A 27,782-nucleotide genomic window follows, 5' to 3' on the forward strand; every position below is an offset into this window, starting at 1 on the left:
TTCATCTAAAATGATTTCTTTTGATTCAAAATAATCCTAAAATTTCCAGTACTCTAGTCCTACTTTTTACTTTCAAATCTAGTTAGAGGGTTTTAGAGAGTCATGGCTTAAGTGTCAGAACTTATGCCTAGCAAGTGAGAGGCCCTGCGTTCATACTCCAGTAACATGGAGTAGCCTCTAGTGGCTAAAAGACATTTTACAAAATTCATTTACACACACACACACACACACACACACACACACACACACACGCACACACACGCACACGCACGCACACACACGCACACACACGCACACGCACGCACACACACGCGCGCATGCACACACACGCATGCACACACACACGCACACACACGCACGCACACACACACACGCACACACACACACACACGCGCGCTAAAAGACATTTTACAAAATTCCAGTTTACACACACACACACACAAACACACACACACGCTAAAAGACATTTTACAAAATTCCAGTTTACACACACACACACACACACACACACACACACACACGAAATCTAGTTTTGACCCAAGGACTAGGACACATATCTATCTCCCATTTCCTAGTTGAAGATATCTCTAGTATATTCTTCAGACTTTTCTTATTCTGAGAATATGGGTGTTAACTTTGAGCTGCTTCATCGGCTGAATTTTTTATTTACTTACTTACTCATTTATTGCAGTGCTGGTAGTCATCGAACTCAGGGACTTCTGCATACTTGCCTATCGTCTGTATTTTCTATCTGTATGTTATATATTATATCTCACACCTCTTTTGAAGTTGACCTCTTTTGAAGCACAGAGAGAGGGAGGAGAGTTGGGAAATGCCAAAAAGATTTATAATCAAAATATAAGTAACCTATGCTTTGCTTCAGACAAAAAGAATCATGTAAATGTGTATATATTACAGATTTAGAATGATTTCTAAAGAAGTGAAAAATCAAATTGTAAAATAGTTTTCTGGTATCATTTCTTTTGTACTTTAAAAAAAAAAAAGCAAGCTGGACTTGAGTGGCTCACGCCTGTAATCCTAGCTACTCAGGAGGCTGAGATTGGGAAACCTTCATTTGAAGCCAGCCCACACAGAGACCCACCAGATTCTGATCTCCAGTAAGCCAGCAGAAAGCTGGAAGTGGAAGTGTGACTCAAGTAGTTAGATTGCCAGCTGTGAGCAAAAAAGCCAACTTGAGTTAGAGGCCTGTACCAACATACACACACCACCACTGCCACCACCACCACCACCAACAAAAACAAACCAAACCCAAACAACAACAAAAGCAAGACCATGTATGCACAGGGGTGGGAAAGATACATGTCAAACCCATATACTTGCTGGGTGTGGCAATATGCACTTGTAATCCCAGAACTCCAGATGTGGGAGCAGGAGGCTGGAAAATCCAGGTAAGCTTGTGCTACCTGGCGAGGTTCTCTCAAAAACAAAAGAGATGCATCCTTGTCAGTGCTGGGTGAGGGAGTGAGATTCAACAGGAAACTATGTTAATCTTTTTGTAGGGTGTTTTGTAGCCAGAGTGCTTGTGAACCTAAGGGGAAAATATTTTTAAGTAGTAACTATGGACCTATCCACTCATTTCCATAGATTATAAAGAAGAAAGGAATGTTAGAAAACCATGCAGTCTACCCTCAAAACTTAAGCCCCTGACTATTGTGTGCCCAACCAAGCCGCTTAGTGACTAAGGCAGGATTAAAGCCCAGGTTTTCTGATTCCTGAGAGGTTCCCCCCCCCCCCCACTAAAGATACAGCATATTTTTCACAAAGCCTTTTCTGACCATCAAAAGTGAGCTTTCAACATTCATCACTTACTTACTCTGTCACTTATATGAACTTTAACCCACACTACTTTATGCTATCATTTTCCCTCTTCATAGATCAAGTGTGTTCGTTTTGGATTTATACATAGTATGAGGGCATTATAACTTGTGTTTATATCTGTTACTCAAAGTAAGTACCTTGACTAACAGGTACTTAGAGAGTTAACAATGAATGTTTTTGTGGCATAGCTTGCTATGTTAGATTAAGAGAGGAGGGAAAAAAAGCTTAGATACCAAATGAGATAGACCAATGTGCTCTCCTAACTCTTCCTGTTGTTTTTTTTTTTTTTTGGTGAAACTTGCCACTTGAAGATAGAAAATATTTTAGGAAGGCATGTAGAGAGGTATTTGCAACCCTACAAACATCTTCCCTTTCCAAGGAAAATAGCTTTGTTCTCCACTGCTGCTTCAGAGAACAGTTTGTCCCCATAGAGTATTGTAGGTAATATGAGCCACACAGCAAATATGTGGTGATTGTGCCCCTGATGGGAACTCTGCTCAAGTTGTAGTAGGTGGGAAAAGGCCTCTGGAGAGGGCTTGTTTAGGTGCTGGTTTACAGATGATGGCACATTTCTTTCTATATTTGAATTGATACCAGAGACCAAGGAATTCAATTATGAATTAAAGTTTTTCTGTAAAGAGCATAGAAGTTGTGGCAGATCTTTTTTGTTATTGTTGTTAGGAAAACATTTCCTCAGGATGTGTGAAATTTCCATGTGTCTTGCCTTTCAGAATTTGTCATCCTCGTCTATCTACATAGTTCTATAACTTAATATTAATGTCTTAGCTAAATTTCAGGTTGCTTTTGAGATACAGACTTTTCTCTGTGATTTTTCATCTGCAGTTTTGTGAATCCTATTTTGCTTCTGATTATTTGTAGCTCTTTGACATCATTAAAAGTCTGTAGACTTATTTAAACAACTAGATGGAAATTTCCATTTCAGCTGGAATAGTGTTCTTAGGCGGGGCCTTAGGAAGACTTTTTTTTTCTTGAAAAGCTAATGTTACTTAGTTTAGAATTAATAGCTTTAGGAAAGCATCACAAGATGCTGTGACTTTATATAAATGCTGCTAGCCATAGAAATTGTTTCTAAAATGATCCGTTGATGCTTACAGGCATGCATCTGGAGCCATTCTCATGTTCCCCAATTTAAAAGTGTGTGTGTGTGTGTGTGTGTGTGTGTGTGTGTGTGTGTGATTACACATACTTATACACATCTTTGTCTTTATAAAGATAGATTCCTTTGTTTAAAAAAAAAGTGAAGAGTTTGTCTCATTTAAAAGCTGTGAAATAATTAAAGATGAGTTGTGTGTGCGTGTGCCAGTAGTAGAGCTTGAACTCAGCCTATGCACTGTTCTTTAGTTTGTTCGCTCAAAGATAGCCCTCTGCCACTTGAGCCACACCTCCACTTCCAGCTTTTGTTGGTTGATTACAGATATGTCTTATCGACTTTTCTGCCTGGGCTGGCTTTGAACTTCGACCTTCAGATCTCAAGACTCCTGAGGATAATCCTAAGGATTATACACATGAGCCACCGGTACCCAACTTAAAGATGAGTTTTTTAAGTAGGAAATGAGCTGAGCTGTAACTAGTAAATTTCAAATACGGTATATTGGACTTGTTCTGCTGAGAATTTTATTAGAAACTTAGAAAGCATTTATGATTAGCACATCTTGATATAGTATGCTTAGAAGGAAAGATGTTAGTGGTTGTCTTTCTCTACTCTTGAAACAGTAAATGTTTAATTTCATCTGAAGACTTCTTATATGAATTTGCTTATTGTAAATTATTATTCACATACTATCATTTTAAAAGTAATTGTCTTTAGAATCTGCCATATTCAAATAATATTTTTATTTTAAAAATTATGATCAGTATTTAATAATACTTGCATGGAAAAGAAAATGTTTTTTTAAAACACAGACTGGAAGGTATTGTTAATTTAGTTAGTGCTTCAGTTTTAAAATAATTTTTTTTATGGAAGTGGAGGTGTGGCTCAAGTGGTAAAGTGCCAGCCTTGAGCAAAAAAGCTAAGAGATAGCACCCAGGCCCTGAGTTTAAAGACTAGCACACACATAAAAAAAATAAAAATAGTAGTATTTTTCCCAGTGGTGGTCTTTTATTGAGGAAGCTTTTGAAAATGGTAAAAACTGTATTCTCTTTCTGTACTTAAATTTGAATATGGAAAGCTGGAATGCAAATAGTGTTTGAGTTTGGCACCTTCACTTTGCAATATGAACCCTTCTACTCAAGTGATGATCCATCAAGTTTCTCAACACTTTTTTTGGACAGAGGCAGTACTGGGGTTTGAACTCAGGGCCTCGAGCCTGATCCAGCTTGCTCACTCAGCTGACACCCTACCACTTGAACGATGCCTCTAGCCTGGCTTTTTTTTGGCCAGTTCTGGTCATGGGCACTGTCCCTGAGCTCCTTTTGCTCAAGACTAGCACTCTACCACTTGAGCAACTGCCACTTCTGGTGTTTTCTGTAATTTAATTAGAGTAAGAGTCTCACAGATTTTCCTGCCTAGGCTGGCTTCGAACCACAATCCTCAAATCTCAGCCTCCTGAGTAGCAGGATTGTAGGCATGAGCCACTAATGCCTGGCTTATAGCCTGGGTTCTTTTGTTAGTTAATTGGAGACAGAGTCTCACAAACTTCTCTCCCTTGCCTGGCATTGAACCACAGTCTTGCAGATCTCAGCCTCCTAAGTAGATAGGACTAGAGCTGTAGGCTACCAGTGTCTGGGCTTCTCAACATTTTTGCATGAGCTTAGAAAACTTGAGTAAGGAGAGGGTGGATACTATTACAGCTCCGACAGTGAGAAATAGTAGTTACGATCATTCATCTTTTAGTAGCAGTTTTATTAGTAGTATTTTGGCCTTTCTTTCCAGCACTTTCCTTTCCCCTTATCCTTTACTCTTTTGGGTAAAGTAACTAAGAGTTTGATGTAGATACTTCCTTGGTCACTTGATCTTCAAAAAAAAAATGTTACTATTTTTGTCTGTTGTGAGGCTTGAATTCAGGGCCTGGGTGCTGTCTCTGAACTCCTTTGCTCAAGGCAAGCACTCTACCACTTTGAGCCACAGCACTGCTTCTGGTTTTTTGGGTTGGTACTTGGAGATAAGAGTTTCATGAGAATTTTTGTGCCCAGGCTGGCTTGAACCATGATGCTCAGAGCTCAGCCTCTTGAGTAGCTTGATCTTGAAAATTTAGGGATTGTTTTGAACTTCCTTTGAACACTCAGTCTGAAAGGACTAATAATCATTGTCAAATATGTATGTGAATATCTCTTAACTGTCCTATGTATCATTAACGCTAAGATTATGTGTTTGTTTTTTATTTTTAATTCAAAATTTTTGGGTGGTCATAAGAGTTCATTTGAAGTGGCTTAGTTCCTGGCACTGACAAAGAACTCCTAAAGATAATTACAGATCAACTGACAAGCACTTATTAGGCATTGGACTGTGTGCTAGTTATTGGGGATTTATTGTCTTGACTAGATAGAGACAAAAGATATTATTTTGAAAGTATGTAATTAGTGCTGAGTTGTGTGTCAGGTGGGGGCTGAGGTAAACTAACAGGAGGTAGCCCGGATGGAAGCAAGCGTGAGCAGCTTAGTCATGAACGATTATTTCTGTGATGTGAATGGTTCTTCCTAGGAGTTTGCCAAAATTGTCGTGCCTACAGTATGTTTGTTTGAAAGAGCTTTCAAGAAGAAATGCTATATTTGAATCTTTCTTGCTCTTTTAATCATGGAAGTATAATTTGCCACTTATTCTGGGATGAAAGTGAACTTGTATTCAGCAGGGATAAAATGTATTGGGGCCTAAAAGTACACCTAGAGAATGGGGTTCAGCTTTTTTATTCTCTTATTTCCTACTATGGACTTGCTACTATATCTGTAGTGACAGCTAAACAGCATTGCCTTTTTGTGTGTGTGTGTGTGCCTTTTTGTTCCTAGGGCTTGAACTCAGGACCTGGATGCTGTCCTTGAGCTTTTTTGCTTAAGACTAGCACTCTACCACTTGAGCCACAGTTTTACTTCCAGCTTTTTGGTGGTTCACTGGAGATGAGAGTGTCACGGACTTTCCTGCCCAGGCTGGCTTTGAACCATGATCTTCAGATCTTAAGTTTTCTGAGGAGATGGGATTACAGGTGTGAGCCACCAGTACCAGGCAGCATTGCTATTTTTAATGGCTGTTTTTTTTTTTTTTTTTCCCTATGAAGAGGTGTCTACTCTAGCTCTCCCTTAATTGTAGGGATTGTATTGCTGCAGGCCTAGGAGTCTTAAGTGAACACAACTGAAAACTTTACCTAGGACAGATTAGTCTTCCTTAGCTTGGAGGGCAGGGGGAATCTCCCAAATATCATTCTATGTTGGATCACCATTGAAGATGTTCATTTTATTTCTAGTAGGCTATTTATAATGAAGAGCCTAGTCAGGTTTTTTTTTGAATTGCAACACTTTTGTTTATCTAAAAGGTGAAGTTGACAGGAGAGCTTATGCTATTCCAAATGGTATTTTTCACAGAAAAATAATTTTTCTTTGGTGTACATCCTGGGGCTTGAATAAGGCTTGGGCACAGTCCCTGAGCTGTTTTGCTCAAGGCTAGGGTTTTGCCACTGGAGTCACAGCACCACTTCCAGCTTTTGGGTGGTCAATTGGAGATAAGTCTCAGAGACTTTCCTGCCCTGGCTGGCTTCAAACTCCATTCTCAGTTCTCAACTTCCTGAATAGCTAGGATTATAGGTATGAGGCACCGGGCTACTGGCACCTGGCTTTCCAGTACTTTTATCGTGAAGTAATGAGAGCAAAGCTGACTTTTTAAAATTATCTAGAGTTAAATGAGAACGATAAGGACTTTCAAATCTAGAAATGGATTCACTAAATTGGAATAAGGATAGTTTGAAAATTAAGAAAAAGTACACTTAGATTTCTTCACCAAAACCATACTGACTAAAATTAAGGAAACTCGGAGGAGAAGTTTTCAGGCTTTAAAAAAAATAGGTAATGGTGCGGATATTTGGCCACTGCTGTAGAGGCCTGCCATCATAGATTTCCATGAGCCATTCCTTGGTGTCGCTGACGAACACCGCCCTCTGTCATTTTGATCATTGGGGTGACCAGTTGTACCTTTTTTTTTCCTCTAGGACTGTCATATCTGTATCTTTTACAATTCTGATTCACTCTGGCCTGATTGACAATTATTCCTTTACAGAACAGCTTGTATTTAGCAAATCTGTAAAAAAGAAACAAAAAAAAAAAAGGACAAAAAAATCCAGTCTCTGCTAAATAAGGTTCTATTTCAATTAGAAACCCCATCTTTGCAGTGAAAACATTTGTAAACATAACACAATTTAGACAGAGAGCTGAATGATTTTACAGAGCTGCTATTTGTGTCCTGGAGAAGGCTTTTTCCTAAAGAGAGTTTGGTGACACTGGACTCTTTTGGCCATCTTGGAAGCAGCTGGGATTTCTTACCTCATGTGTTAGTCACATGGGAGGGAGCGTGGTCTGCCTGCTTTCAAAGTTTAAGAAATACTGGTGTTTTTAGACGGAAATACTAAATAAATATTGGGTCTTAGCTGGGCGCTGGTGGCTCATGCCTGTACACTTAGCTAACTCAGGAGGCTGAGATCTGAGGATTGCAGTTTGAAGTCAGGCCTGGCAGGAAAGTCTATGAGACTCTTATCTCCAATAAACTACTCAGAAAATGCCAGAAGTGGCACTGTGGCTCAATTGGTAGAGCACTAGCCTTGAGCAAAAGATGTTCAGGCACAGCTCCCGGGCCCTGAGTTCAAGACCCAGGAACACACACACACACACACACACGCACATGCACACACACATGCACACACACACACGGCTTCACTTTTAACCATTTGAAAAGATCCTTCAAATAGGTTTTGTTGTGCGAGTTGAAAGGTGTTGGTGAGCTTGCAGGAGGCATTAAACCTTTCATACCTCAGTGTATGAAAGGAAATGGAGTTAAATTTGGCAAAGTTTATCTCCAGATTCTACCCTCTTCTTAGTCATTGTCGTTGTCTTCTTTTTTTCCTTCCTCCTTCCTCTTCCTCTTCTGTCTATTCTTTTGTTGACACTTACTTAGAAAACCACAACATTGCTATAAGGAATCGCAGGGACTGTGTTAGTAAAATTGAATATGGGCCCATGGCCTAGCTCTTTTTTCCAAATCCATGAAACTACATTCATTTTTGAGGTTACTCTTCTGAGCTCCTAATAGAATCAAAGTGTACAGTTATCATTTATTTGCCAGTTAACAAATAAATGAAAACAAAACTCATGAAGCTGTCCTTGAACAGAAAACTGTAATAGTGGTGAGCTGAGGCTGGAATTATTAAAAAAAAAAACAACGTGAGCTTTGATTCCTCTGATTTCTGAGCATTTCAAGAGATTCAGACTAATATTTAGACAAATATAAATAGAAGGAAATCACAGACTTTAATCCTGTGATCCAGCAATAACTTGAATCCATTCTTCCACTAGATAAAAGTTTACCTTTCAGGCTGGGCACTGGTGGTTCATGCCTGTAATCCTAGCTACTCAGGAGGCTAAGATCTGAGGATCCACGTTCAAAGCCAGCCAAGGCAGGAAAGTTCATGACACTCATAACCAACTAACCAACAAAAAGCTGGAAGTAACCAGTTTGGGTAGTGGCACAAGTGGTAGAGTGCTGGCCTTGTGCACAAAGCTTAGGGATAATGCCCACACCTTGAGTTCAAGCCCTATGACTGGCACAATAAATAAGTAAATATGTAACTTAGTAAATAAATGTAAGCCTAAAATGAGAAAAAAATAAAAGTAAGTTTATTTAGGAAATTATTGTAATTGTTGTTAGTCCATTTTACACCTTTCCCTTCCAGAAGGGTTGTAAACAGTATAGTACAGTAGTTCTTACATCATGTTCACATTCTGCCTGCCTGAAATTGCTCGTGTGTCAGTGCCCTGTGGGTTACCAAATGACTGAGCTGCCCAGCGTCAAGGCCAACTGCTGTTAGGCTGGACAGCCCCCAGCTGTAACCCAAAGACTACCCTTCACTTGGGCCCTTGTGACTAGAAAAGAAACAAACTGGTAAGGTATCATAGAAGAGAGCACTCAGAACAGAAATAAAAATATACACAAGCTTCAGTTCTCTGTTGTTATCAGGAACTACTATAGCATATTTTATTTTATTTTATTTATTTATTTATTTTTTTGGTCCGGTCGTGGGGCCTGAACTCTGGGCCTGGGCGCTGTCCCTCAGCTCTTCAGCTCAAGGCTAGCACTCTACCACTTGAGCCACAGCGCCACTTCCGGCTTTTTTCTGTTTGCTTATGTGGTGCTGAGGAATCGAACCCAGGGCCTCAGGCATGCAAGGCAAGCGCTCTACCACTGAGCCACCTTCCCAGCCCCTATAGCATATTTTAAATTCTGTGAATTTTTTTTCCAGCAGTTCCAAATAGCCAATAAAAATGTTTCAGCATTTATTAAACAGAACAGAACAAGACGCACTAACCAACAATTGCTCTTTGTTTTCTTTCTCCTGCTCCAAATTTCATCCCCTCTACCACTCCAAAACAAATGCACCAAAAAACCCTACATTTTGATTTGGGGGAAATTGTGCTAACATGGGACTTTAAAGCATAATCTCTTGCTGGCTTGACTGAATTGGCAGATGTCTAGCTGTTTCCCACTGAGTCATTCGGTTCTCCCTCTCAGGTCCTCCTACTCAGGGCAAAGCTTCTAAGGATCCATTAATTCTTAGACCCCAATATACTCATGTTCCTGTTAGGAAAGATGTCTTTCCCCCTAAACGATAAGATCACGTCTGATTAGTGGGACCATGTGTAAAGACAGACTTGATTATTTTCATTTTATCCTTCTAAATGAACAGCTCCAAAAGTAGTAAAACATACATAACTGAACAGTTCCATTACAAAGAATTCTTCGAAGCAGGCTGTTTGTGCAATGTGAGGTTGCCATTTTATTAGAGATCAGTAACTATTTCTTCATTTCTCTCCATCATCCTGGACAATAATTTGATTTAATAAAGCAGTCCCACTGGGAGCAACTTAAGCTTCTGTAGAACAGACTTGCTTCTTATGTGCAGTGTCTCCTAATAAAACTGGGGCCGTGTTTTACAGCGCGTTGTCACTGTGTCTGGTATCTGACTTGCCAGCACGTACGAAGTTTGTTTTGGTTTCAAAATGTACTTTACCCCATGGTGGCTGGCGGGGTACAATGCTATTGACATCACTGGGTTTCAAACAGAAAATTAACAAGTAGCTACTGTTGTGGTGGCAGATTGCCTCTCCGGTCCCTGTGAGAGAATGCTTTTTCCTTTGGACAGCAATACTTCTCAGCCCCTTGGTACCATTAAATTGGCCAGTGAGGGCTGCCAGGATGGGGTGAACACCAACAAAAGGCCAAACAGTAGAAAGGGTTCGAAGGCAAGATTTTAAAAAAAAAAAATCTGTTTCCAAACTGATGTGAAAGATAAATAATTAAAAAAAAAAATCTCTCCCACCCACAGCTTTGTTTTGATGGTAGTCCAGATTCAGAGCCCACTCTCTCCAGAGAGGACTAGCCTTCTCTCCACCCAAAGCCCTGGAGAGTTGCCAAAAGAAAATAAGCTATTTTGTATTTAGAACAAATTGCCACTGTTTTCTCCAGTGATGTAGCCCTATTTCCCAGACTTTGAAACTTGGAATACAGAAAGTTCTTGTGTGGTAGGAGAAGAAGTATGTTGAATGAATGAATGAATGAATGATCTAGTTTGGTTTTGGTTGAGGCGGTGGGGAGAGGGGCGCAGCGGGATGCCGAGGGCAGGGGGACCGAATCCTATCAACAGATAAGGGCAGAGGGAATAAATGTGTAGAAACTAAATTTTCATAGAATGGACATAAAATAAACAATTTCTGTTGAGGCATTTTGGAGGTACCCGTAATAGCTCCAGTGAAGAACATGGGCTTTATTTTTTTTAAGCTGGCAAAAGTGAAGACTTGAGGGTATGTTGGTAGTATACACCTGTAATTCCAACACTTTGGAAATAGAGGCAGAAGAGCACAAGTGTCAGGCCAGCCTGGACTACATAACAATCTTAGAAAAAAGAGGAAGGAAGAGAAGTCAAGTTTTCCTTAGAGATGAGTGCAAATCAAAATAATTGTGTTCTGCACTGTCTTCCACTGATCAGCAGGTGGGGGTCTTGTAAATCCATGCAAACGCTAGCTTCTCATGTAAAGATGAGATAAAAAGTTGCTTCGTGTCTCTTCTTCCTTGCATTGTAGAGTTTTTAGGTTTCCATTCATACTGGGTTTTCTTAGCCATTTCTTTCCTATTTTCTCCTTAGTGATTGTCTTCCTGGCATTATACTTGATATTGGCACCACTACTTGAACAACAGCTGGAACAGAGGCCAAACTGGAATTTAGTTCAAATTTCTCACTTTTTAGGAGGCCTATTAATAAGGTCAGAAAGTTGACATTGGTGATAGAAAACTGGATTAAAAAACAACTCTCCATTTCATTTAGCATTATTGTCCTGGTCCCTGTAAATGCTTTGCTAAAGTCATTCTGGCATAATGCTATAGTTCCTAAGCCCTCTGCTTCACTGTAGAAGAAATGTGAGTTATTTATAATCAGGACTTAGGTTAAGACTGCCCCTCTCTCTCGGGTAGGGTGCACCTTACTATTCATTAGTGACCTCAGAGGCTCCCGAAATAACACAGGTGTTTCAAGTTCTGGTGTTCGTGAGCCATGTGTGAGATCTCCCACAAATGCTGACCTGATTATGCTGTATGTTTGTTGCCTCATCTTTGGTTAGTTAAGAGTATTCCAGAAACATCCACTAGAAATTGTACTATCTTTTCTCTGTACTGTATACCAGCCATTCATTTACTGTTAGAAATGTGGAAATGATTGAAAGTGTGTATTTGATCTCAAAATACAATATGGTTAATATAAAAGTCAAATGTTAATTACCTGAAGAAGGAATATGAAAAGAAAGGTCTCGAGGAGGAAATGATAGTTTGGCTGTGGACTGGAAAAAATGTACCATCTCTTTTCCCCTTCGCACTGCTCTCCTTCCTCACACCTCCTCGCCTTTGCTCCCTCCTCCCTTCTCTAAATATTTGCGCTATAATCTCAGCCATGAGCCAGAAATGTTCTGAAGTCCAAAACTCGACTGGTGATTTGTAGCCATTTCACTGCAGCATTGGAACATAGATTTCTGGAGGTCCCCAGATATGGTATGAAATGAAGTTTACTTCAAGTTTTTAAATTTAAAAGTCTATTATGTGCGCTTATTTTCACATGAAAGTATTTTCTCCCAAGTGTTTTGAGAAAATGATGCCTTTTAAGAGAGGGGCCATATTTTACATTATAGCTTCTAATGCTAGCCGCTCAGTGTTGAGTACCCTAGGGGAACATTCTCTGCCCTTAGAGCTACCTCGACTTTGTCAAAAAAACAAACATGGTTTTCTTTATTTTATTTCATTTTAAAGGTTTAGCAGGAAATTGAGTGTGAGACAAGGTTAAAGTAAGAAGTGGAGAAGGAAGAGAAATGTTTCCTCACACAGGAAGTAGGAATCAGAAATTTAAAAAACAAAACCCCCAAATGCTCCCAAGAGCTGGAAAGATGGCTGAAGTGATTCAAGGTCAGCCCAGACAAAAAGTTAGTGAGAGAGACCACATCTCAACTGGTAAGTTAGGTCATGGAGGATCTCCATCTGAGGCTAGCCCAGTGCATGGAAAATAATCCAGGCAATAAAAGGGCTGAGGTGGCGCAAGTGCTCAGGTGTCTGCCTAGCAGGTGTGAGGCCTCAGCTCCAGCCCCAGCCACATACTTAGCCTTCCAAGAAAAACATGTGTAGCAACTGATTTTCATTCTTATTTGTATATAGATCTTTCTGAGGTTGACAGTATAACTAATTTGCACTATGATGTAGTATATATAATACTGTATAATTTGCAACTTCATTGTAAACTGGGTGATATTCCTATTTGCTTATTCTACAAGATACCAATTAAGGTTATTAAGCAGAAATAGCTTCTTTTTGAAAAGTGAGAGAGGAGGTTCCAACTATTCTACTTTTACTTCTGTATGAAATCCCATGACCACCACAGTCAAGTCTGGCTAGGGAGATGGATGCCATTTACTAACTTACTACCTGGGAATTAATATTCTGTTTATTTTCTGTGAAGTAGATAATGTGTAAGTCGTGTGTGAAACATATAATTATCAAGTGTTATTTTAAGGAGTGGCTTGTCAGCCTCCATACTTTGTAAACAGCATACACGGATCATGTATGTCTTCTGAGTAAAGTTCAGAAGTGTACTCAGCTCATCTGCATCCACTTTAAATATGTTCATGCAAGTAGGCAGATGATGTGTGTGTGTGTGTGTGTGTCTTAGAGATTCTCAACATACTATACTTTAGAGGAAGTTGGTATAAACAGTGTAGGAGAAGCAGCTAGCTGCTGTTTTGAGCAAGAGAGAGAGAGAGAGAGAGAGAGAGAGAGAGAGAGAGAGAGAGCATTTCAGAAATCTGGCCACAAGCCATTGCAGCTTTGAAGAATGTGGCTCACAAAGGACTCAGAGCCCCTTGCGTAACTTTCAGCGAAGAGGAAAATACAAGCACTGTCCCTATCATTTGACTTGTTTTCCATTTTGATTTAGTTACTTGGCAAAGTCTTGCTATCCTGTAGTGGAGGAATGAAAGACAAGCAAGTTCCAAGAAAGGACTGGGCCTCTAACAGCCCCAGCCAATGGATGGTTTGTGGGTCCTGGCAGGGTTAGATTTCTTATTGTTGGGCAGGGGGATTAGTGTTTCCAGAGAGGACTTGAAAAACAAGCAATGAAAAACACGGTCGGTCGTAAGATTCTTGCAACTTTTTTTTTTCTGAAAGTGAATATTTTTCCTCTCCTATAATGGTGTGCTTCTAGTAATTAATATAACTGCGCTTTAGAATACCTCATTTTATAGCAAAATCATTTCCCATTATTTTCTGTGATATGGCACTTTGGCAGTAAAGTTTACAGACTTTGAACGCAAAACAACACCAGTTCCTTCAGGGAAAAATGATCCCAGTCTACCAAAATAAAAGCCAAACACATGCTAATTGTTCTTTTTTCCCATAAGGGGTTTGTTTGCCTGCTTTGTGGGTGTGGGCAGTTTTGATAGGCTCTTTCTTCCTAACAGGTGGTTGGGAATTGCCCTGTCCTCCAGTGAGCTCCTTTAAACCTCATTTTAAAGCAGACTTCCAAGTATCTTTGGAACTGGAAACCCGAGGTAGTCTCTGCATGCTTTAGCCCCGTCCCCCTCCTAGCAAGGAGACAGGGGTTTTCCACCAGCTCATTTCCTAGCTGCAGTGTCCAACCCTAACTTTGCGTTGCCTTCCCCATGCTTATTCAGGAAAGATGTAGCAGTGTTGTTTCTGTGGGGTTTTCCCTGTGTTTAGGAGTATACCTGTTAAATAAGTTACATAACCCCTAACTAGAAGTCTAAACTTTTTTTTTGGATCATTTTCCATCAGCTGTAGTTCCATAAATTCTGCAATGTTAGACTGCTTGTATATTTTTTCCTCAGTGAATAAGGATTTTTAAATCGAACCAACCTTCTTCTGCGTGCCTGTCTCTTCTTCTTTCCTTTCCCAAAGTCTTAAAGCCCCTGGGTTTGGCAACTCCTTACCGGTGGTGCCCAAGCTACCAATCACATGAGAATAAAGGCCAGAAAAAGAAAAGACCAGATGGCATCAAAACATACACCTTTCTAGGTCACTCGTGGCTGAGCTTGCAATCTGGTTACCAACAAGGAGCCTATGGGAGAAAGAGGAGGGAGTGGCAGCACAGTGGGGATGAATTTGCTGTTTGTCCCTTCTTCCAGCTATTGACACAATCAAGAGAAAGTACATTCATCGAGGAGAATGTAATGCGCTCCAGTTTATAGTCACGGGATACCCATGGCTCGTGGAAGGGTACATTTCCCCTGTGTGGAGTGGAATCGCATGTGGAAACGCAGTCATTGAAGGGAAGCCTGAGAAGTGTGGCTCTCGCTGGGCCAGCTGCTGCCCTTCAACTGCCACCGACTCGCTATTATTCTCCTCTCCAAATATCTGCTTATTTGTCAGGGCAAAAACTGGAGGAGATGGCATTTAGCTCCCACAGGAGAGCCAGTCCCCCTCCCCCCACTTGCCCTTCCTACCACTGTCCATGTTGCAGTGCTGTCCTTAGAAAGCAGGTAGCCTGGCTAAAACCTACCCTGAGAATAATGCAAAGCTGGCATTTGTGAGACAAGGCATCTCACAGATGCTTTGTAATTACCTGACTGGTAGTAGCCTAAAAAAAATAGAAGAGGGACTTCTGCCTTTCCTGTTCATTCAGACATTAAACCTCACCTCTTGGCCTGACTAGTCCCTGATTTATTACTTAATAAATATACATGATTTATTGGCAATCCCCAGATAGATCTCCATGATCCCCAGGCTGTTAAGCATAGTTGTTATTTCCTTATAGAATGCCAGTTTCATTGTTGGCTCTTGAATGAAATTTTGAATTTAGTCTTAGGTTTATAAATTAGTTTTTTTGTTGGTGTTGGTCATGGAACGTGAACTCTGGGCCTGGGCGTTGCCCCTCAACAATTCAGCTCAAGGCTATCACTTCTGCTTATGTGGTGCAGAGGAATCGAACCCAGGGCCTCACACATGCAAGGCAAACACTTTTACCCCTGAGCTACCTTCCCAGCCCTAGATATTTTTAATCTTAGATTTTATATTTGGTCCCATTCTACAAATTTAGGTCCTTTCCATCCTTTTTCAGTTACCTGGGAATCCTTGCTCCTTTGTAGACAAATTCAGTATCCTTCCATCCAAAGTAAAGCTGTAGCTTCTTTTACTAGTCTGCCTTCTCTACTAACAATCTCTGCATTTATTCAGATTCCATCATCCTTGATATCTGCATGACTCACTTCAGTATGGACATCATGAAAGAAAAGAGAAGGCTTTGTTCTGCAGTCTGGATTCTAACCTTTTTATTTTACTTACTTTTATTTTTTGAGACAGAGGCTTAGTATTTGGCTAAGACTGGCCTCGAACACATTATATACTCCAGACTGACGTCAAATTCTTGCTTACCCTGCCTTAACCTCTGTAATGCTGAGATTAAACGCTTGTTATTATCGTGCCAAGTTTTGGTTTATAAGCTCTTATTAAAGTTTTCACCTTTTCACCTTTCCCAACCAGGCAGATGTCTGAAATGGTGCAGAGAACACAAAAGTCATGTAATAAGCACAACTGAATTTTAGGGGGAGGCATGAATAGATTTTGAACTCAGGGCCTCAGGTTTGCTAGACAGACACTATCATTTGATCCAGGCCTCCAGTCCTTCCATTACTTTTGAGATTTGGTTTCACTGTTTTGCCCAGGTCTAGCCTCTTAACTGCAACTCTCCTACATATGCCTTCTGTGTAGCTAGGATTATGAAACACACCACCATGCCCAGTTTACTGACTACCTTTTTGCCTGGGCTGACCTTGAACCGCAATCCTCTGGAACAGGTGTGTGTTACCACCATGCCAGGCCAGATTCTTTAAAAGAGCGAAAAAAGACATATTAATAGGATGTTAGGGTTTGTTTTTTGTCTGCACCCTGCAGTTTGTTTGTTCTTTTTTAGTGCTGAGGATCCAACTTGTGGTCTTGTGCATATTAAGCAAATATGATGCACCACTGAGCTACCTTACTATTTTTAGGGTAGGTTTTAGTCTCACAAAACAGAAAATCATCTCACTCTTTTTGTTCTTAATGTGGAATTATAGTAAGGAATCGGTTTCACGTTTCTTAAGACTAAAATGTGAAAGATAATTCTACTATGTACCAAATTTCTGGAGTTAAGTAATTTGAAAAAAATTCTTACAACATGCTCCTTGTGAATTTTACTAGTTGCTCTGTTAACATTTGTAGGAGTTTAAATTCAGAGTGGAACCTCTGGGTACTGGCAAGAGAACCCGCAGTTTCTCTCGCCTTCTAGTCATTAGCCTACTAGTGCAGTTGTCAGGCAGTGTGACAGTCCTCCTAAGGAGGGATTCAAAGCTACTTTTTATTTTGCATGAGATTTTTCTGTTTTTGTTTTTGCCTGTCACAGAAAGATCAATCTGCTCCTGTGGCATTTCCCATCTTAAGAGATTTTAGGTCCCATAACAGAGAAATAGAGTGACTTTAAAATTATTGAGTGTCATTAATGGGAAATCCATTGATGCACCTTGTAGAGAAAATAAAAACATTGTTGTAGCTGCAACAAGTTTGGCAGGTTTCAGCCTGAAGCCAAGCATTAGACCTGAAGTGATTGCTCAGTAGACATCATTTGGAGTGGCAGTTCTCATGGACCCTTGACTAACTGGACTGTAGGTGCTACAAGAATGGGGACAGTTCATCAGCCAGACCTCTGACCTCATGACTTGTCATCATCCTTGCTTATCAGTGGTGCAACTGGCTGCTTACCACTGTCTCCTACTCGCTTTGAAATTGCTAGATTTTGACATTTTCACTTGGCATGTTTTTCCTGTGGTATTAACAGAGGGAAAGCATAGTTTGGTGAGTTCTTGAAACTGTTTTGTTCTCTTGGAGGAGAAAACAAAAGATGTATTTGTTCCCGAAGCAGTGGGGACAGTTGCTAAAAGTTTGGTTATGGTTGTTTAGGGAGTTAAGGGTACCTGACATGTATGTACTCTAGTTTCAGATACTCTGTTTATCTGATGGATGATGCTCGATGTTATGAAACACAGACCCAAAGATGGCATCTGGTATTGCTTTAGGATAAACGTATGCACCAGAATGCTCTCAATTCCATGCTCATGGTTCCTGGTTCAGCGAAGGTGAATCCATGAAGCCCTCTGCTACAACGTCCAAGAAATATGTCTCTCAGGGGCTGGGAAAGTGGCTCAGTGGTAGAACGCTTGCCTTGCATGCCTGAGGCCCTGGGTTCGATTCCCTAGCACCACATAAGCAAAAAGAAAAAAAGCTGGAAATGGTGCTGTGGCTCAAGTGGTAGAGCGCTAGCCTTGAGCTGAAGAGCTGAGGGACAACGCCCAGGCCCAGAGTTCAGGCCCCACGACCGGACCCCCCCCCCAAAAAAAGAAAGAAATATGTCTCTCAGCTTTCACACAGTACAGGTGGACCAGAGAATACAATGATGTTTAGTAAAAGGATTCTGTCACCTGTTTCCCTTGGGTACAAAAGTGGAAGCTAGTTGAGAGAGAAAAATAAAAATTAATGAACTGGTACACTTAGGGAGGTGGAGAGTATTTTATGGGCTGTTGTTTTACTGGCTAGACTTAACCACAGGAGATATATATATATATATATATATATATATATATATATATATATATACACACACACACACACACACACACATACATATATACACACATATATATATGTATATACACACACATACATACATACACATATATGGTGGTGGTAGTGGTTGTGGGACTTGAACTTCGCCTGGGCGCTGACCCTGAGTTTTTTTGCTCAAGGTTAGCTCTCCACCACTTTGAGCCACAGCACCATGTCTGGTTTTTCTGGTGGTTAGTTGGAAATAAGAGTCTCATGGATTTTGCTGCCTGGGCTGGCTTTGATCTGTGATCCTCAGATCTCAGCCTCCTGAGTAGCTAGGATTACAGGCGTGAGCCACTGGTGCCTGGCTCAAATTGCCCTTTTTATAAAATGAGAAATGGTTGTGGATGGGGAAGTACATACAGTTTGACCTAATAAGCATATATAGTAAAGAGAAGAAGGAATGTGTGTGAGAGAGAGAGAAGAGGAAGGGAGAAAAGAAGAGAGGAAAGGGAGTAGTACAAATTTTTGAGACTTTTATACCTCCTTGGAGTACCATAGCTGTGAAACTTGTACTCTAGCTTGTGGTTTTAGGCATTCAAAATTGATTACAATTGCTCCTGTGTGTGCATGTGTGCACATACCATTCTTGGAGTCTAAACTCAAGGCCTGGGCAATGTCCTTGGGACATTTTGCTCAAAACTACTACTCTACCTCTTGTCCCACAGCTTCATTTATAGATTTTTGCTGGTTAATCATAGATAAGCGTCTCACGGACTTTCTGCCTAGGCTGGCTTCAAATCATGATCTGTAGATCTTAGCTTCCCAAGTACCTAGGATTACAGGTATGAGCCATTGGTGCCTAGCTCCAGTATGTTTTTATATGTACATATTAATACATTGGAGAGTGTATGGGGTAGCTTAAAAAATAAAGCAACCCCCAAAGAGATTACCATTGGGATTATAGTATGACTGGTGTCTACAGAGTACAACAGAAATGCAAGTACCCCTATACTTGTAGATACTTTGAAGAATTAGAGGTATAACATGATTATAAGGTAAATTACTCCAAATTCTGAATTGTCTTTACCATAGGTTCAGTGTTTCTAGTAGAGTGTCTGGACCATGCTAAGTTTTTTGTTTTTGTTTTTGTTTTTTTGCCTTTTTGTCTTTCTTAGACGAGCTCATCTGCGCCTATGTTTAGAACGCTTAAAAGTTCTGATTCCATTAGGACCAGACTGCACCAGGCACACAACACTTGGTTTGCTCAACAAAGCCAAAGCACACATCAAGGTGAGAATGTCTACTTTGTGCATTGGCATATGCTTCTCAGGGCCCGGGTTTAATTATTAGCAATGATTCCTATTTACATACATCAGCTAGCTTACCATGCTCTCTTTAATAATTGACCTCAAGAAGAATCTTTCTAGAAACTGGCCAGCTAATATGGGAGTAACATAACCTGGTTGTTGTGACAATGGCCAGTTGAAGAGCTGAGAGCACTAGGAAAATAACAATTCGCTTCCTTATACCCAGACGGAAGGCAATTGTGCCCTCTGGTGGACATGACTTTATTTGGCTGTGTGCCTCAGTATTTTTCCATCACACTGCAGAGTGAGTGCTTTTCCCTTTGTGGGGATTCCTTTACAGACTTTTAGAATTCTATTTTTCTCAAGTAATGTAGCATTCATAGACAATAAAGGAAAGTACTTTTGATACTTAAAATGTAACTTCTTTATGTTTTTATATCCATAGGCACACACACACACACATACATATATATACACATACAAACACATATAGATGTGTGTTCATGTTTCTCTGCCAAAGACCCCTTTTAAGATGTTATGTAGCAATGTTTTAATGTTTGTATTGGACTACACACAAATGTAAATATTTCGTCATTTTAGAAACTTGAAGAAGCTGAAAGGAAGAGCCAGCACCAGCTTGAGAACTTGGAACGAGAACAGAGATTTTTAAAGCGGAGACTGGAACAGCTGCAGGGTCCTCAAGAGATGGAACGAATACGAATGGACAGCATTGGATCAACTATTTCTTCAGATCGTTCTGATTCAGAGCGAGGTAGGCAGTGTTTCTCTTCTCTGTCTGGATTTAGGGAAGGTGGGTTGCCTTTTTAGCCAGTGTAACATTCTGGGTTTTGTTTATTTTGGGGGGGGGAAGGGGGAGAGGATCAAACTCAGGGCCTCACAATTGTTAGGCAAGCACACTCTAAAATAAACGAAAGCCCAACTCATTCTAGGTTTTATTGATCAGATTGTCTAGTAGTAACTTGGTGAACTTACAGAATTTTGGCTTTATTTTTCTATTTTACAAGTTTTCCATGGAAAATCTTGAGTTATCTATCCTCCCTCCAGCATTCTCTCGTACAGTAGTTTTTGAAGCCAAGAAGTGAACACTGATAGAATACTAATAAGTAATCTCTTGATTACGAGTTCAAATTCCACTACTAACCTTTGTCTGGTCTAGGATCCTAGAGTGGAGTCCCCCAGAGCACTAGAATTCTTTTGCAGAATACTGGCCCAGTTTTATTCAGTACCCCTTGATTGGAGGATTTTTTTGTTTTTTGTTTTGCATGTTTTCAAATCATTAGACTGACAGTATACATTTGGGCAAGAAGTATCACAGAAATGGTCATGTGTCCCTGGATTCAGTATGTCAGAAAGATGCACTGATGTTATATCTTGTTTACCAGTGATAGTGATTTTTGTCTGAGAATACAACACCCTTCACTTCTTTCACTTCTCCTACAGCATTTGTCTTTGGCAGAATTAAGAAACAAAAGTCAACCAAAAGAGAAAGGGTCTGAGTTTTATTTTTTATCCATCTGTAGCTACCACCACCTCAATGGCAGAGTGACAGAGGGTTTGCCTGGCATGCAAGAGACTCAGGTTCAGTTTCTAGCACAGCAAAAAAAAAAAAAAATGTAGTGGGAAGGCTTCAAGCTATATTTAATGCAAATATATTTGACTGGCTTATTTTAGTTACCGAACAGTAAAGAATTTTAATCCAGATACCTGTGGCTCAGGCCTGTAATCCCAGCTACCCAGGAGGTTAAAATCTGAGGGTTGAGGTTCAAAGCCAGACCAGGCAGACAAGTTCATGACGCCCTTATCTCCAATTAACTACCAAAAAGCTGAACGTGGATCTGTGGCTCAAGTGGGAGAGTACCAGTCTTGAGCAAAAAAAAAAACGCAAACAAAAACACTAAGAGACAGCACCCAGGCCAACTTTAAGCCCTAGTACCAGCACCAAAAAAGGTAAACTGCAGATGGATCTGTAGAACGGTGCTATCAAAGGCCTCTTGGATACTTTGCCTGTTTCTCAATTTTTTCTCTTCACCCTCATCCCACCCCACTCCACATAGTTTAAGGAAATCTTGATTAATAAACAGCACCAACAACTGCTTGTTTGTTTAATGCAAAACAGATGTGTTAAACCACTTGGGTTGGGATCTTTTAATATTAAGTATTAATTTCCAAATAGGCCAAGTGCTTTTAGTGGGAGGTCTAGACGGACCGGCGTCAAAGGGTTTTAGTAAACTTGCTGCCTAAATTAAGACCACCATTGTATACAGACATCCTCCTTTGAGGAAAACAGGCCTGTTTCTTCACCTTCAGTTCCCCCATTCTCCAGAGATCACTAATAATAAGCCTATTGTATAATGTTTACTTGATAACTGCTTCTTCCCCCGGCCTTTTAACTTTTGAAGGTGCACATATGGATTATTCATGTTCTTTTCCTTTCCTTTGGCAGAGGAAATTGAAGTGGATGTTGAAAGCACAGAGTTCTCCCATGGAGAAGTGGACAATATAAGTACCACCAGCATCAGTGACATTGATGACCACAGCAGCCTGCAGAGTATTGGGAGTGACGAGGGTTACTCCAGTGCCAGTGTCAAACTTTCCTTCACTTCCTAGAACCCAGCATGATGTAACAGTGCAGGGCAAAATATTCACTGGGCCAATCCAATCTCTTAAACTGGGTTCATGATGCAGTCTCCTTTAGAACTACACAAAACTATACTTGAACAAAAGGGTCAACAGACCTGTATTTAAGCAAATACTTACTAGCAAAAGGTGGAGTAGAGCCTCCCCAGCAGAACAAATATTCCGAATATTCATTCATATTGGGGGGAAAAAAAAACACAGTTTCTAATGGCAGCAGAAAATGTGTGTGAAATTGTCTTGAGTTGTAGTTGATTTAAGAGGACAGTGCAGCTTCCATCCTCTTTCTTTTCTACTTGGGTCATATTGTACTGAGCAGACGCGTTGAAGGATGTGGTTATGAACCCTTCCTGAACGTGATGGCCCTAGAAACAAAATCAAACCTATAGTAAGGAAAGGACGAGATAATCAGGCATTATTTTTGCATAGCTAAAAGAGCTATTAAAATTCCAGCCTGGGATAGTTTATCACAAAGCCTGTGGATGATCAATTCTTTAAAATTAAAAAAAAATCATTTCATGCTCTACAAAAGGAGAGACTACATGAAGCCTTTTGAGAGATCATCATGCAGCTCAGCTTTCTGTTGGATTCCATGCTAAGCAAGCTAACCTTATCCTGCATTGTTAGCACTAGGGCACCCAACCGCCAGCTCGCCAGCCGCCGCCCCTCGGCCGCATGGGGGCAGTTCCGTGCATGACAGCCTCTGTCACACAAAGGCCTATGAGTGTGGATTGGGGAGCCAGAAGGAAAGAGCCCCACGTGCCTCCGTGTCTGCGTGGGTCAGAAGAGCTGTGCACGCAGGTTAGCAGACCAAGGTCTGAGCCACAGCAGCATTTTTATTTGAGATTTTGATAACTGTTTATATGTGTTGAAAACCAAAATGACATCTTTTTAAAGCTTGTCCATAAGTAAACATAGATGTCTTTTATAGTGGAAAAACACATGGGGAAAAAAATCATCTATTTTGATGCAGCATTTGATAATGATAAAACACCTCACACCTCTCTTTTTAGTGCACAAAATGAGGTCTGGGCTAGGTAGAAAGAGGTCAATGCTGTTTTTGTTTTCTTTTAGGATCATTACCTTTTACCAGCTTTTAACATCTGATCTCCATAGTAGACACGCTATCATAGATAACATAGTTGAGTTCAGCACTTGTCTCATTTTAATGTAAAGATTTGCTTCCATTTTCTACCGGCAGTCTCTCTCCTTCCCACAGTCCCATCGTGCAGGTGCTAATGTTGCTCTTACATTTTTGGAAACGTTATTTTTCTTCTACGTGAGATTCCTAGCCTGCACTTTGATGTCATGTGTTCCCTTTGTCTTTCAAACTGTAAGGTTTCCTTCTGGTCCTCTTCCTTATCCTGGGGAGCCTTCCCAGAGACCTGACCTTCAGCTGTTTGGACTTTGTATACTTTAAATAATTTAACTACCCTAATTACTTTAAAAAAAAAGCTTTATGATTTTCATAACTTATTGCTGATTTTAATGGGTTGTTAATTTCAGTCCTGTAGTTTTATTTTATGTTTAGATAGGGCTGGACAAGAAAAAAGAAAATAAAGACAACCATATCTAGCAGCCCAGTTGAGTTGTGTGTTAATGTTAAGACTATTCTGAGTAGCATTTTAATAGCATCCACTGCTTCTGTCTAGGAAATGTTCCGCCCTGGGCAGTCACACACCCTCAGTATGTGTGTGCGTGTGCATGTGTGTGTGGGTATGTATGCACATGCCCTCTTCACATGCCTTAATTGTGCTGTTTGAGTGGGAAACGTTCCTTGAAACTGCATATATTTGGAAACTCAGCATTAGAACTTGTTACATTTCAGGTACTGGGAACTTAAAAGTGCGAGGAAACGAGCTCATTTCTGTGCCCCAGGTAAATTATTTCTACTTTCAAGATTAATTATACTTGTAGGTAAGCTGTTGTTCTATAGAAATTGCTTACTTTTGATTTTCCTGAGTTTAGTTTAAAGGGTGCTAGCAAGCATGGGAAGTGGAGGCCAGTACAAAGGTCCATATTGTTAATCTGAGGACATTCATCAGCATCATTAGACCCATGGCTGGAATTGGGGGCAAACTTGCAGAACCATTTTGTTGTGTTACAGTATGGGCTACAAACCTACAGTGCATATTCCTACTGTCCCCTAAACTACTCCTTCCTTGGGTTTTTCTTCAAGGACATGGGTAGACTGTGATGGATACGAAGTGCTAATTTTCTAAAAGATAAATCAACTTTGAAGACACAAAAGTTAACCACAAGAGATAAAACTGACTACAGACACCTGAGGTGTTTTTTTTAAACACCCCCATAAAAACAAAAATTTGTTGAGTATTCACATCTTTGAGCAACTGTCTCTGAAATGTCTATGTTGATACTGTCTCAGAAGTCCAGTTCATGACAATTATAATTACTATGTCTATTCTAATATTTAGACAAATTCCTGCTCCTACTAAAATTCCATATAACCTAGCTGCATGGGGTCTAATGTACCTGCTATAGCTTCAGGTAGACATAAAGACATTGGTCATTCTCATTATCTGATCTCTTTAACTTTAGAAAATCTCTTTGACAAGCTGAAAATAAGCCTGGGCATTCTCATTTAGTACTCTTCTAGTAAAGCACCCATGAGGGATACCTCAAGAGGTTGAATACACCCTGTGCCAGGGTGTACTAGCAAAGGATTCTGAGGTAGCACAGGTATCTGGTTACCATAGAAGTGAGAAGTCTTATTGAAAGTGCTTTTTCTAGTCCCCAGGACAATGCCTTATTTAACAATTAAGAAGGGATTTTAAAAGGCATTAAGGAATGAGGCAGTAATGCGTCCTGGTTCCTATCTATTGAGAAATTGTTTTGCCTTTCAGTGATGTGTGTGTGTATGTGTGTGTGTGTGTGTGTGAGAGAGAGAGAGAGAGACAGAGACAGAGACAGAGACAGAGAGAGAGTTGAAACTTTGCCTCTTTTTAGTATCCTCTCCACACACACACAAATCCTAGATGCAAATGGAAGTCATGCCAACCAAAACAGTATAGAGGTAGCAGGGATGCTACCTTTTAATTGAAGTGATTCCCTTGCCAGTGTCCTGAATAGCTAGGACCAGACCGCGGCACCACTCCTGCGTCCACGTTGGATGTCCTGCAGAATCGTTAAAATAAATACTTCATAAGAGAAGTACCATCAGTTCTTAGTGATTATTTGTTTGGTATTTTATTTAAAGTTCTTTTTATGTTTTATTGTAAAGGTGATGTACAGAGGAGTTCGTTACATAAGTCAGGTAATGAGTACATTTCTTTTTGAACAGTGTCACCCCCTCATTCTCTCCCAATTTTCCCCTCCCAACTTCCCTCCCCCCACCAAAAAAAAGTTACATAGTTCATTTCCAACATTGTATCTAGTAGGTTTCACTGCTGAGTTGGTTCAGCCTTTGTCCCTGTTTCTGTGCTTCCCTTTCCCCTCCCCAAATCAGATAAACTTATAAGACAAAGGGTACAGAAATAAAAACCACAACAGAAGGGAATAACCCAAATAAAAAAAGAAGAAAAAGAACACAAACAGCATTTTAAAAAAAACTTCCCATTTCTTGGTGCTTATTTTGATAAACCTCATTTATATGATCATACGCACATAGTTATTGAGCCCTTTCATTCTACGCTTAGTATAATTTTTTTCAAGTCTTCCCATTCCTTACAAATGGGGCGATGTCATTCTTTGATGGAAGCATAGAATTCCATTGTACCACATTTTCTTGATCCATTTGTCCACTGAGGGGGCATCTGGGTTGATTTCATGTCTTGGCTATGGTAAACTGTGCTGCAATGAACATGGTCATGATGGTGGCTTTAGTGTAGTCTGGGTTGTGGTCAGTTGGATAGATGCCCTGAGTGTGATTGCTGGGTCCTAGGATAGCTCTATGTTTAGTCTTTTGTGAAACCTCCAGAGTGGTTGAACAAGTTTACACTCCCACCAACAGTGTAGTAACATTCCCTTTGGGCCACATCCCTACCAGTATCTATTATTTTTTTGATAGGTTTTGGGTGTTTTGTTTTTTTTTAAAGGACTAACCTGATAATAACCACCATATGGAAACTGAGTGCCCTAGATAGTGTTGAGTGCTTACCTTTTCTAAGTCAGTGTCCACTTTCTTGGCCCATATGTAGCAATGCGAATAGAAAACTGGTTTTCTTGTGGACTGTCTGATTTCCTTTTTGTGTGTGTGATGTGGAGGATCAAACCTAGGGGCCTTGCACATGCTAAGCAAGTATCATACCAATGAATTATATCATCAGCCCTTGTCTGATTCTTTTAAACAGGTATTGTAATTCCAAAGGTAAGTACTGGGCAACAATTTCACTTCTTGGCTTTATCGTTCTTCAGTCATAAATTATTAAAAATAGGCCTGGCAAGGTGGCTCAGTGGTAGAGCACTTGCCTTGCATGCCTGAGGCCCTGGGTTCGATTCCTCAGCACCACATAAGCAAAAAGAAAGCCAGAAGTGGCGCTGTGGCTCAAGTGGTAGAGTGCTAGCCTTGAGCTGAAGAGCTGAGGGACAGTGCCCAGGCCCAGAGTTCAGGCACCACAACTGGACCCCCCCAAAAAATTATTTAAAAAAGCTTGAATGTAAGCTTTTAAAATATTGCCTATGCCCGATGCCAGTGGCTTGTCTCTAATCCTAGTTACTCAATCTGAGGATTGTGGTTCAAAGACAGCCCAAGCAGAGAAATCAGACCTTTTGTTTTTGGGGGTGGGGGGGAAAGAGGTCAGTCATGTGGCTTGAGCTCTTGGCCTGGGTACTGTTCCTGAGTTCTTCAGCTCAAGGCTAGCACTCTACCACTTGAGACACAGCGCCACTTCCGGTTTTCTGAGTGGTTTATTGGAGATGAGTCTCAAGGCCTGCCCTTCCTGGGCTGGCTTTGAACCGAGATCCTCAGATCTCAGCCTCCTGAGTAGCTGTGATTACAGGCATGAGCCACCATGGTCTCAGTGAGACCCTTATCTCCAATTAACCACCAAAAAAAGGCTGTGGGGCTCAAGTAGTCATACTTAGCCTTACTTAGTCCAAGCCTTACTTAGCCTTAAGAAAAAAACACCTCAGGCATAGTGCTTAGGTAAGAAAAAAACACCTCAGGGACAGTGCTTAGGTCCTGAGTTCAAGTCCCAGGACTGGCAACAACAAATACTGCCTACTAACTTACTGTAGTTTTGGAATTCTTTCTGTTCTCTCAATTCTGAGCATTTGCCCATAAGAAATGACTGAAGAGTTACTGATGGGGCAATGATACTTCAGATGTTCACTCCAGGACAGAATAGCACTGTAAAAAATAAAGTCAAAAGATTCTGCTAAGATATATACTAAAAGAATATAAATGAGTGCTAGTGGCTCACGCCTGTAATCCTAATTACTCGGGAGGCTGAGATCTTAGAATCACAACTTGAAGCCAGCCTGGACAGAAAAGATGTGAGATTCTTATAAACTCAGAAAAAGCTAGAAGTGGCACTGTGGCTCAAGTGGTAGAGCACTAGCCTTGAACACAGAGTGGCTCAGGGACAGAGCCCAGGCCCTGAGTTCAAGCCCCAGGACCAGCAAAAATAATAAAATGTATCAAAATGAACTCCAGGAAATAGAAATGAGGCTTTGTTGTTGTTTTC

The 27,782-nt window shown here is 40.5% G+C and overlaps 1 protein-coding gene across 5 annotated transcripts in view; it reads left to right on the plus strand.

Moving 5' to 3' along the window:
* Mxi1 (MAX interactor 1, dimerization protein) overlaps positions 1-23,717 on the plus strand; it is a 64,256-nt gene extending 40,539 nt beyond the window's left edge. For 3 of the 5 annotated variants that reach the window (XM_069987956.1, XM_069987959.1, XM_069987958.1), the window contains exons 4-7: positions 3,275-3,376; positions 19,351-19,465; positions 20,083-20,254; positions 21,947-23,717. In XM_069987956.1, coding sequence (XP_069844057.1) covers positions 3,275-3,376; positions 19,351-19,465; positions 20,083-20,254; positions 21,947-22,110 — 553 coding nt within the window. In that variant the 3' untranslated portion in view covers positions 22,111-23,717. The remainder of the gene's footprint in view (positions 1-3,274; positions 3,377-19,350; positions 19,466-20,082; positions 20,255-21,946) is intronic. The other 2 variants (XM_069987957.1, XM_069987960.1) reach the window with 1 other exon arrangement.
* Positions 23,718-27,782: the final 4,065 nt, after the last annotated feature.

Source organism: Dipodomys merriami, unplaced genomic scaffold (assembly GCF_024711535.1).
Source record: "Dipodomys merriami isolate MVZ:Mamm:240054 unplaced genomic scaffold, mDipMer1.0.p SCAF_35, whole genome shotgun sequence".
NCBI classification, from domain to species: domain Eukaryota; kingdom Metazoa; phylum Chordata; class Mammalia; order Rodentia; family Heteromyidae; genus Dipodomys; species Dipodomys merriami.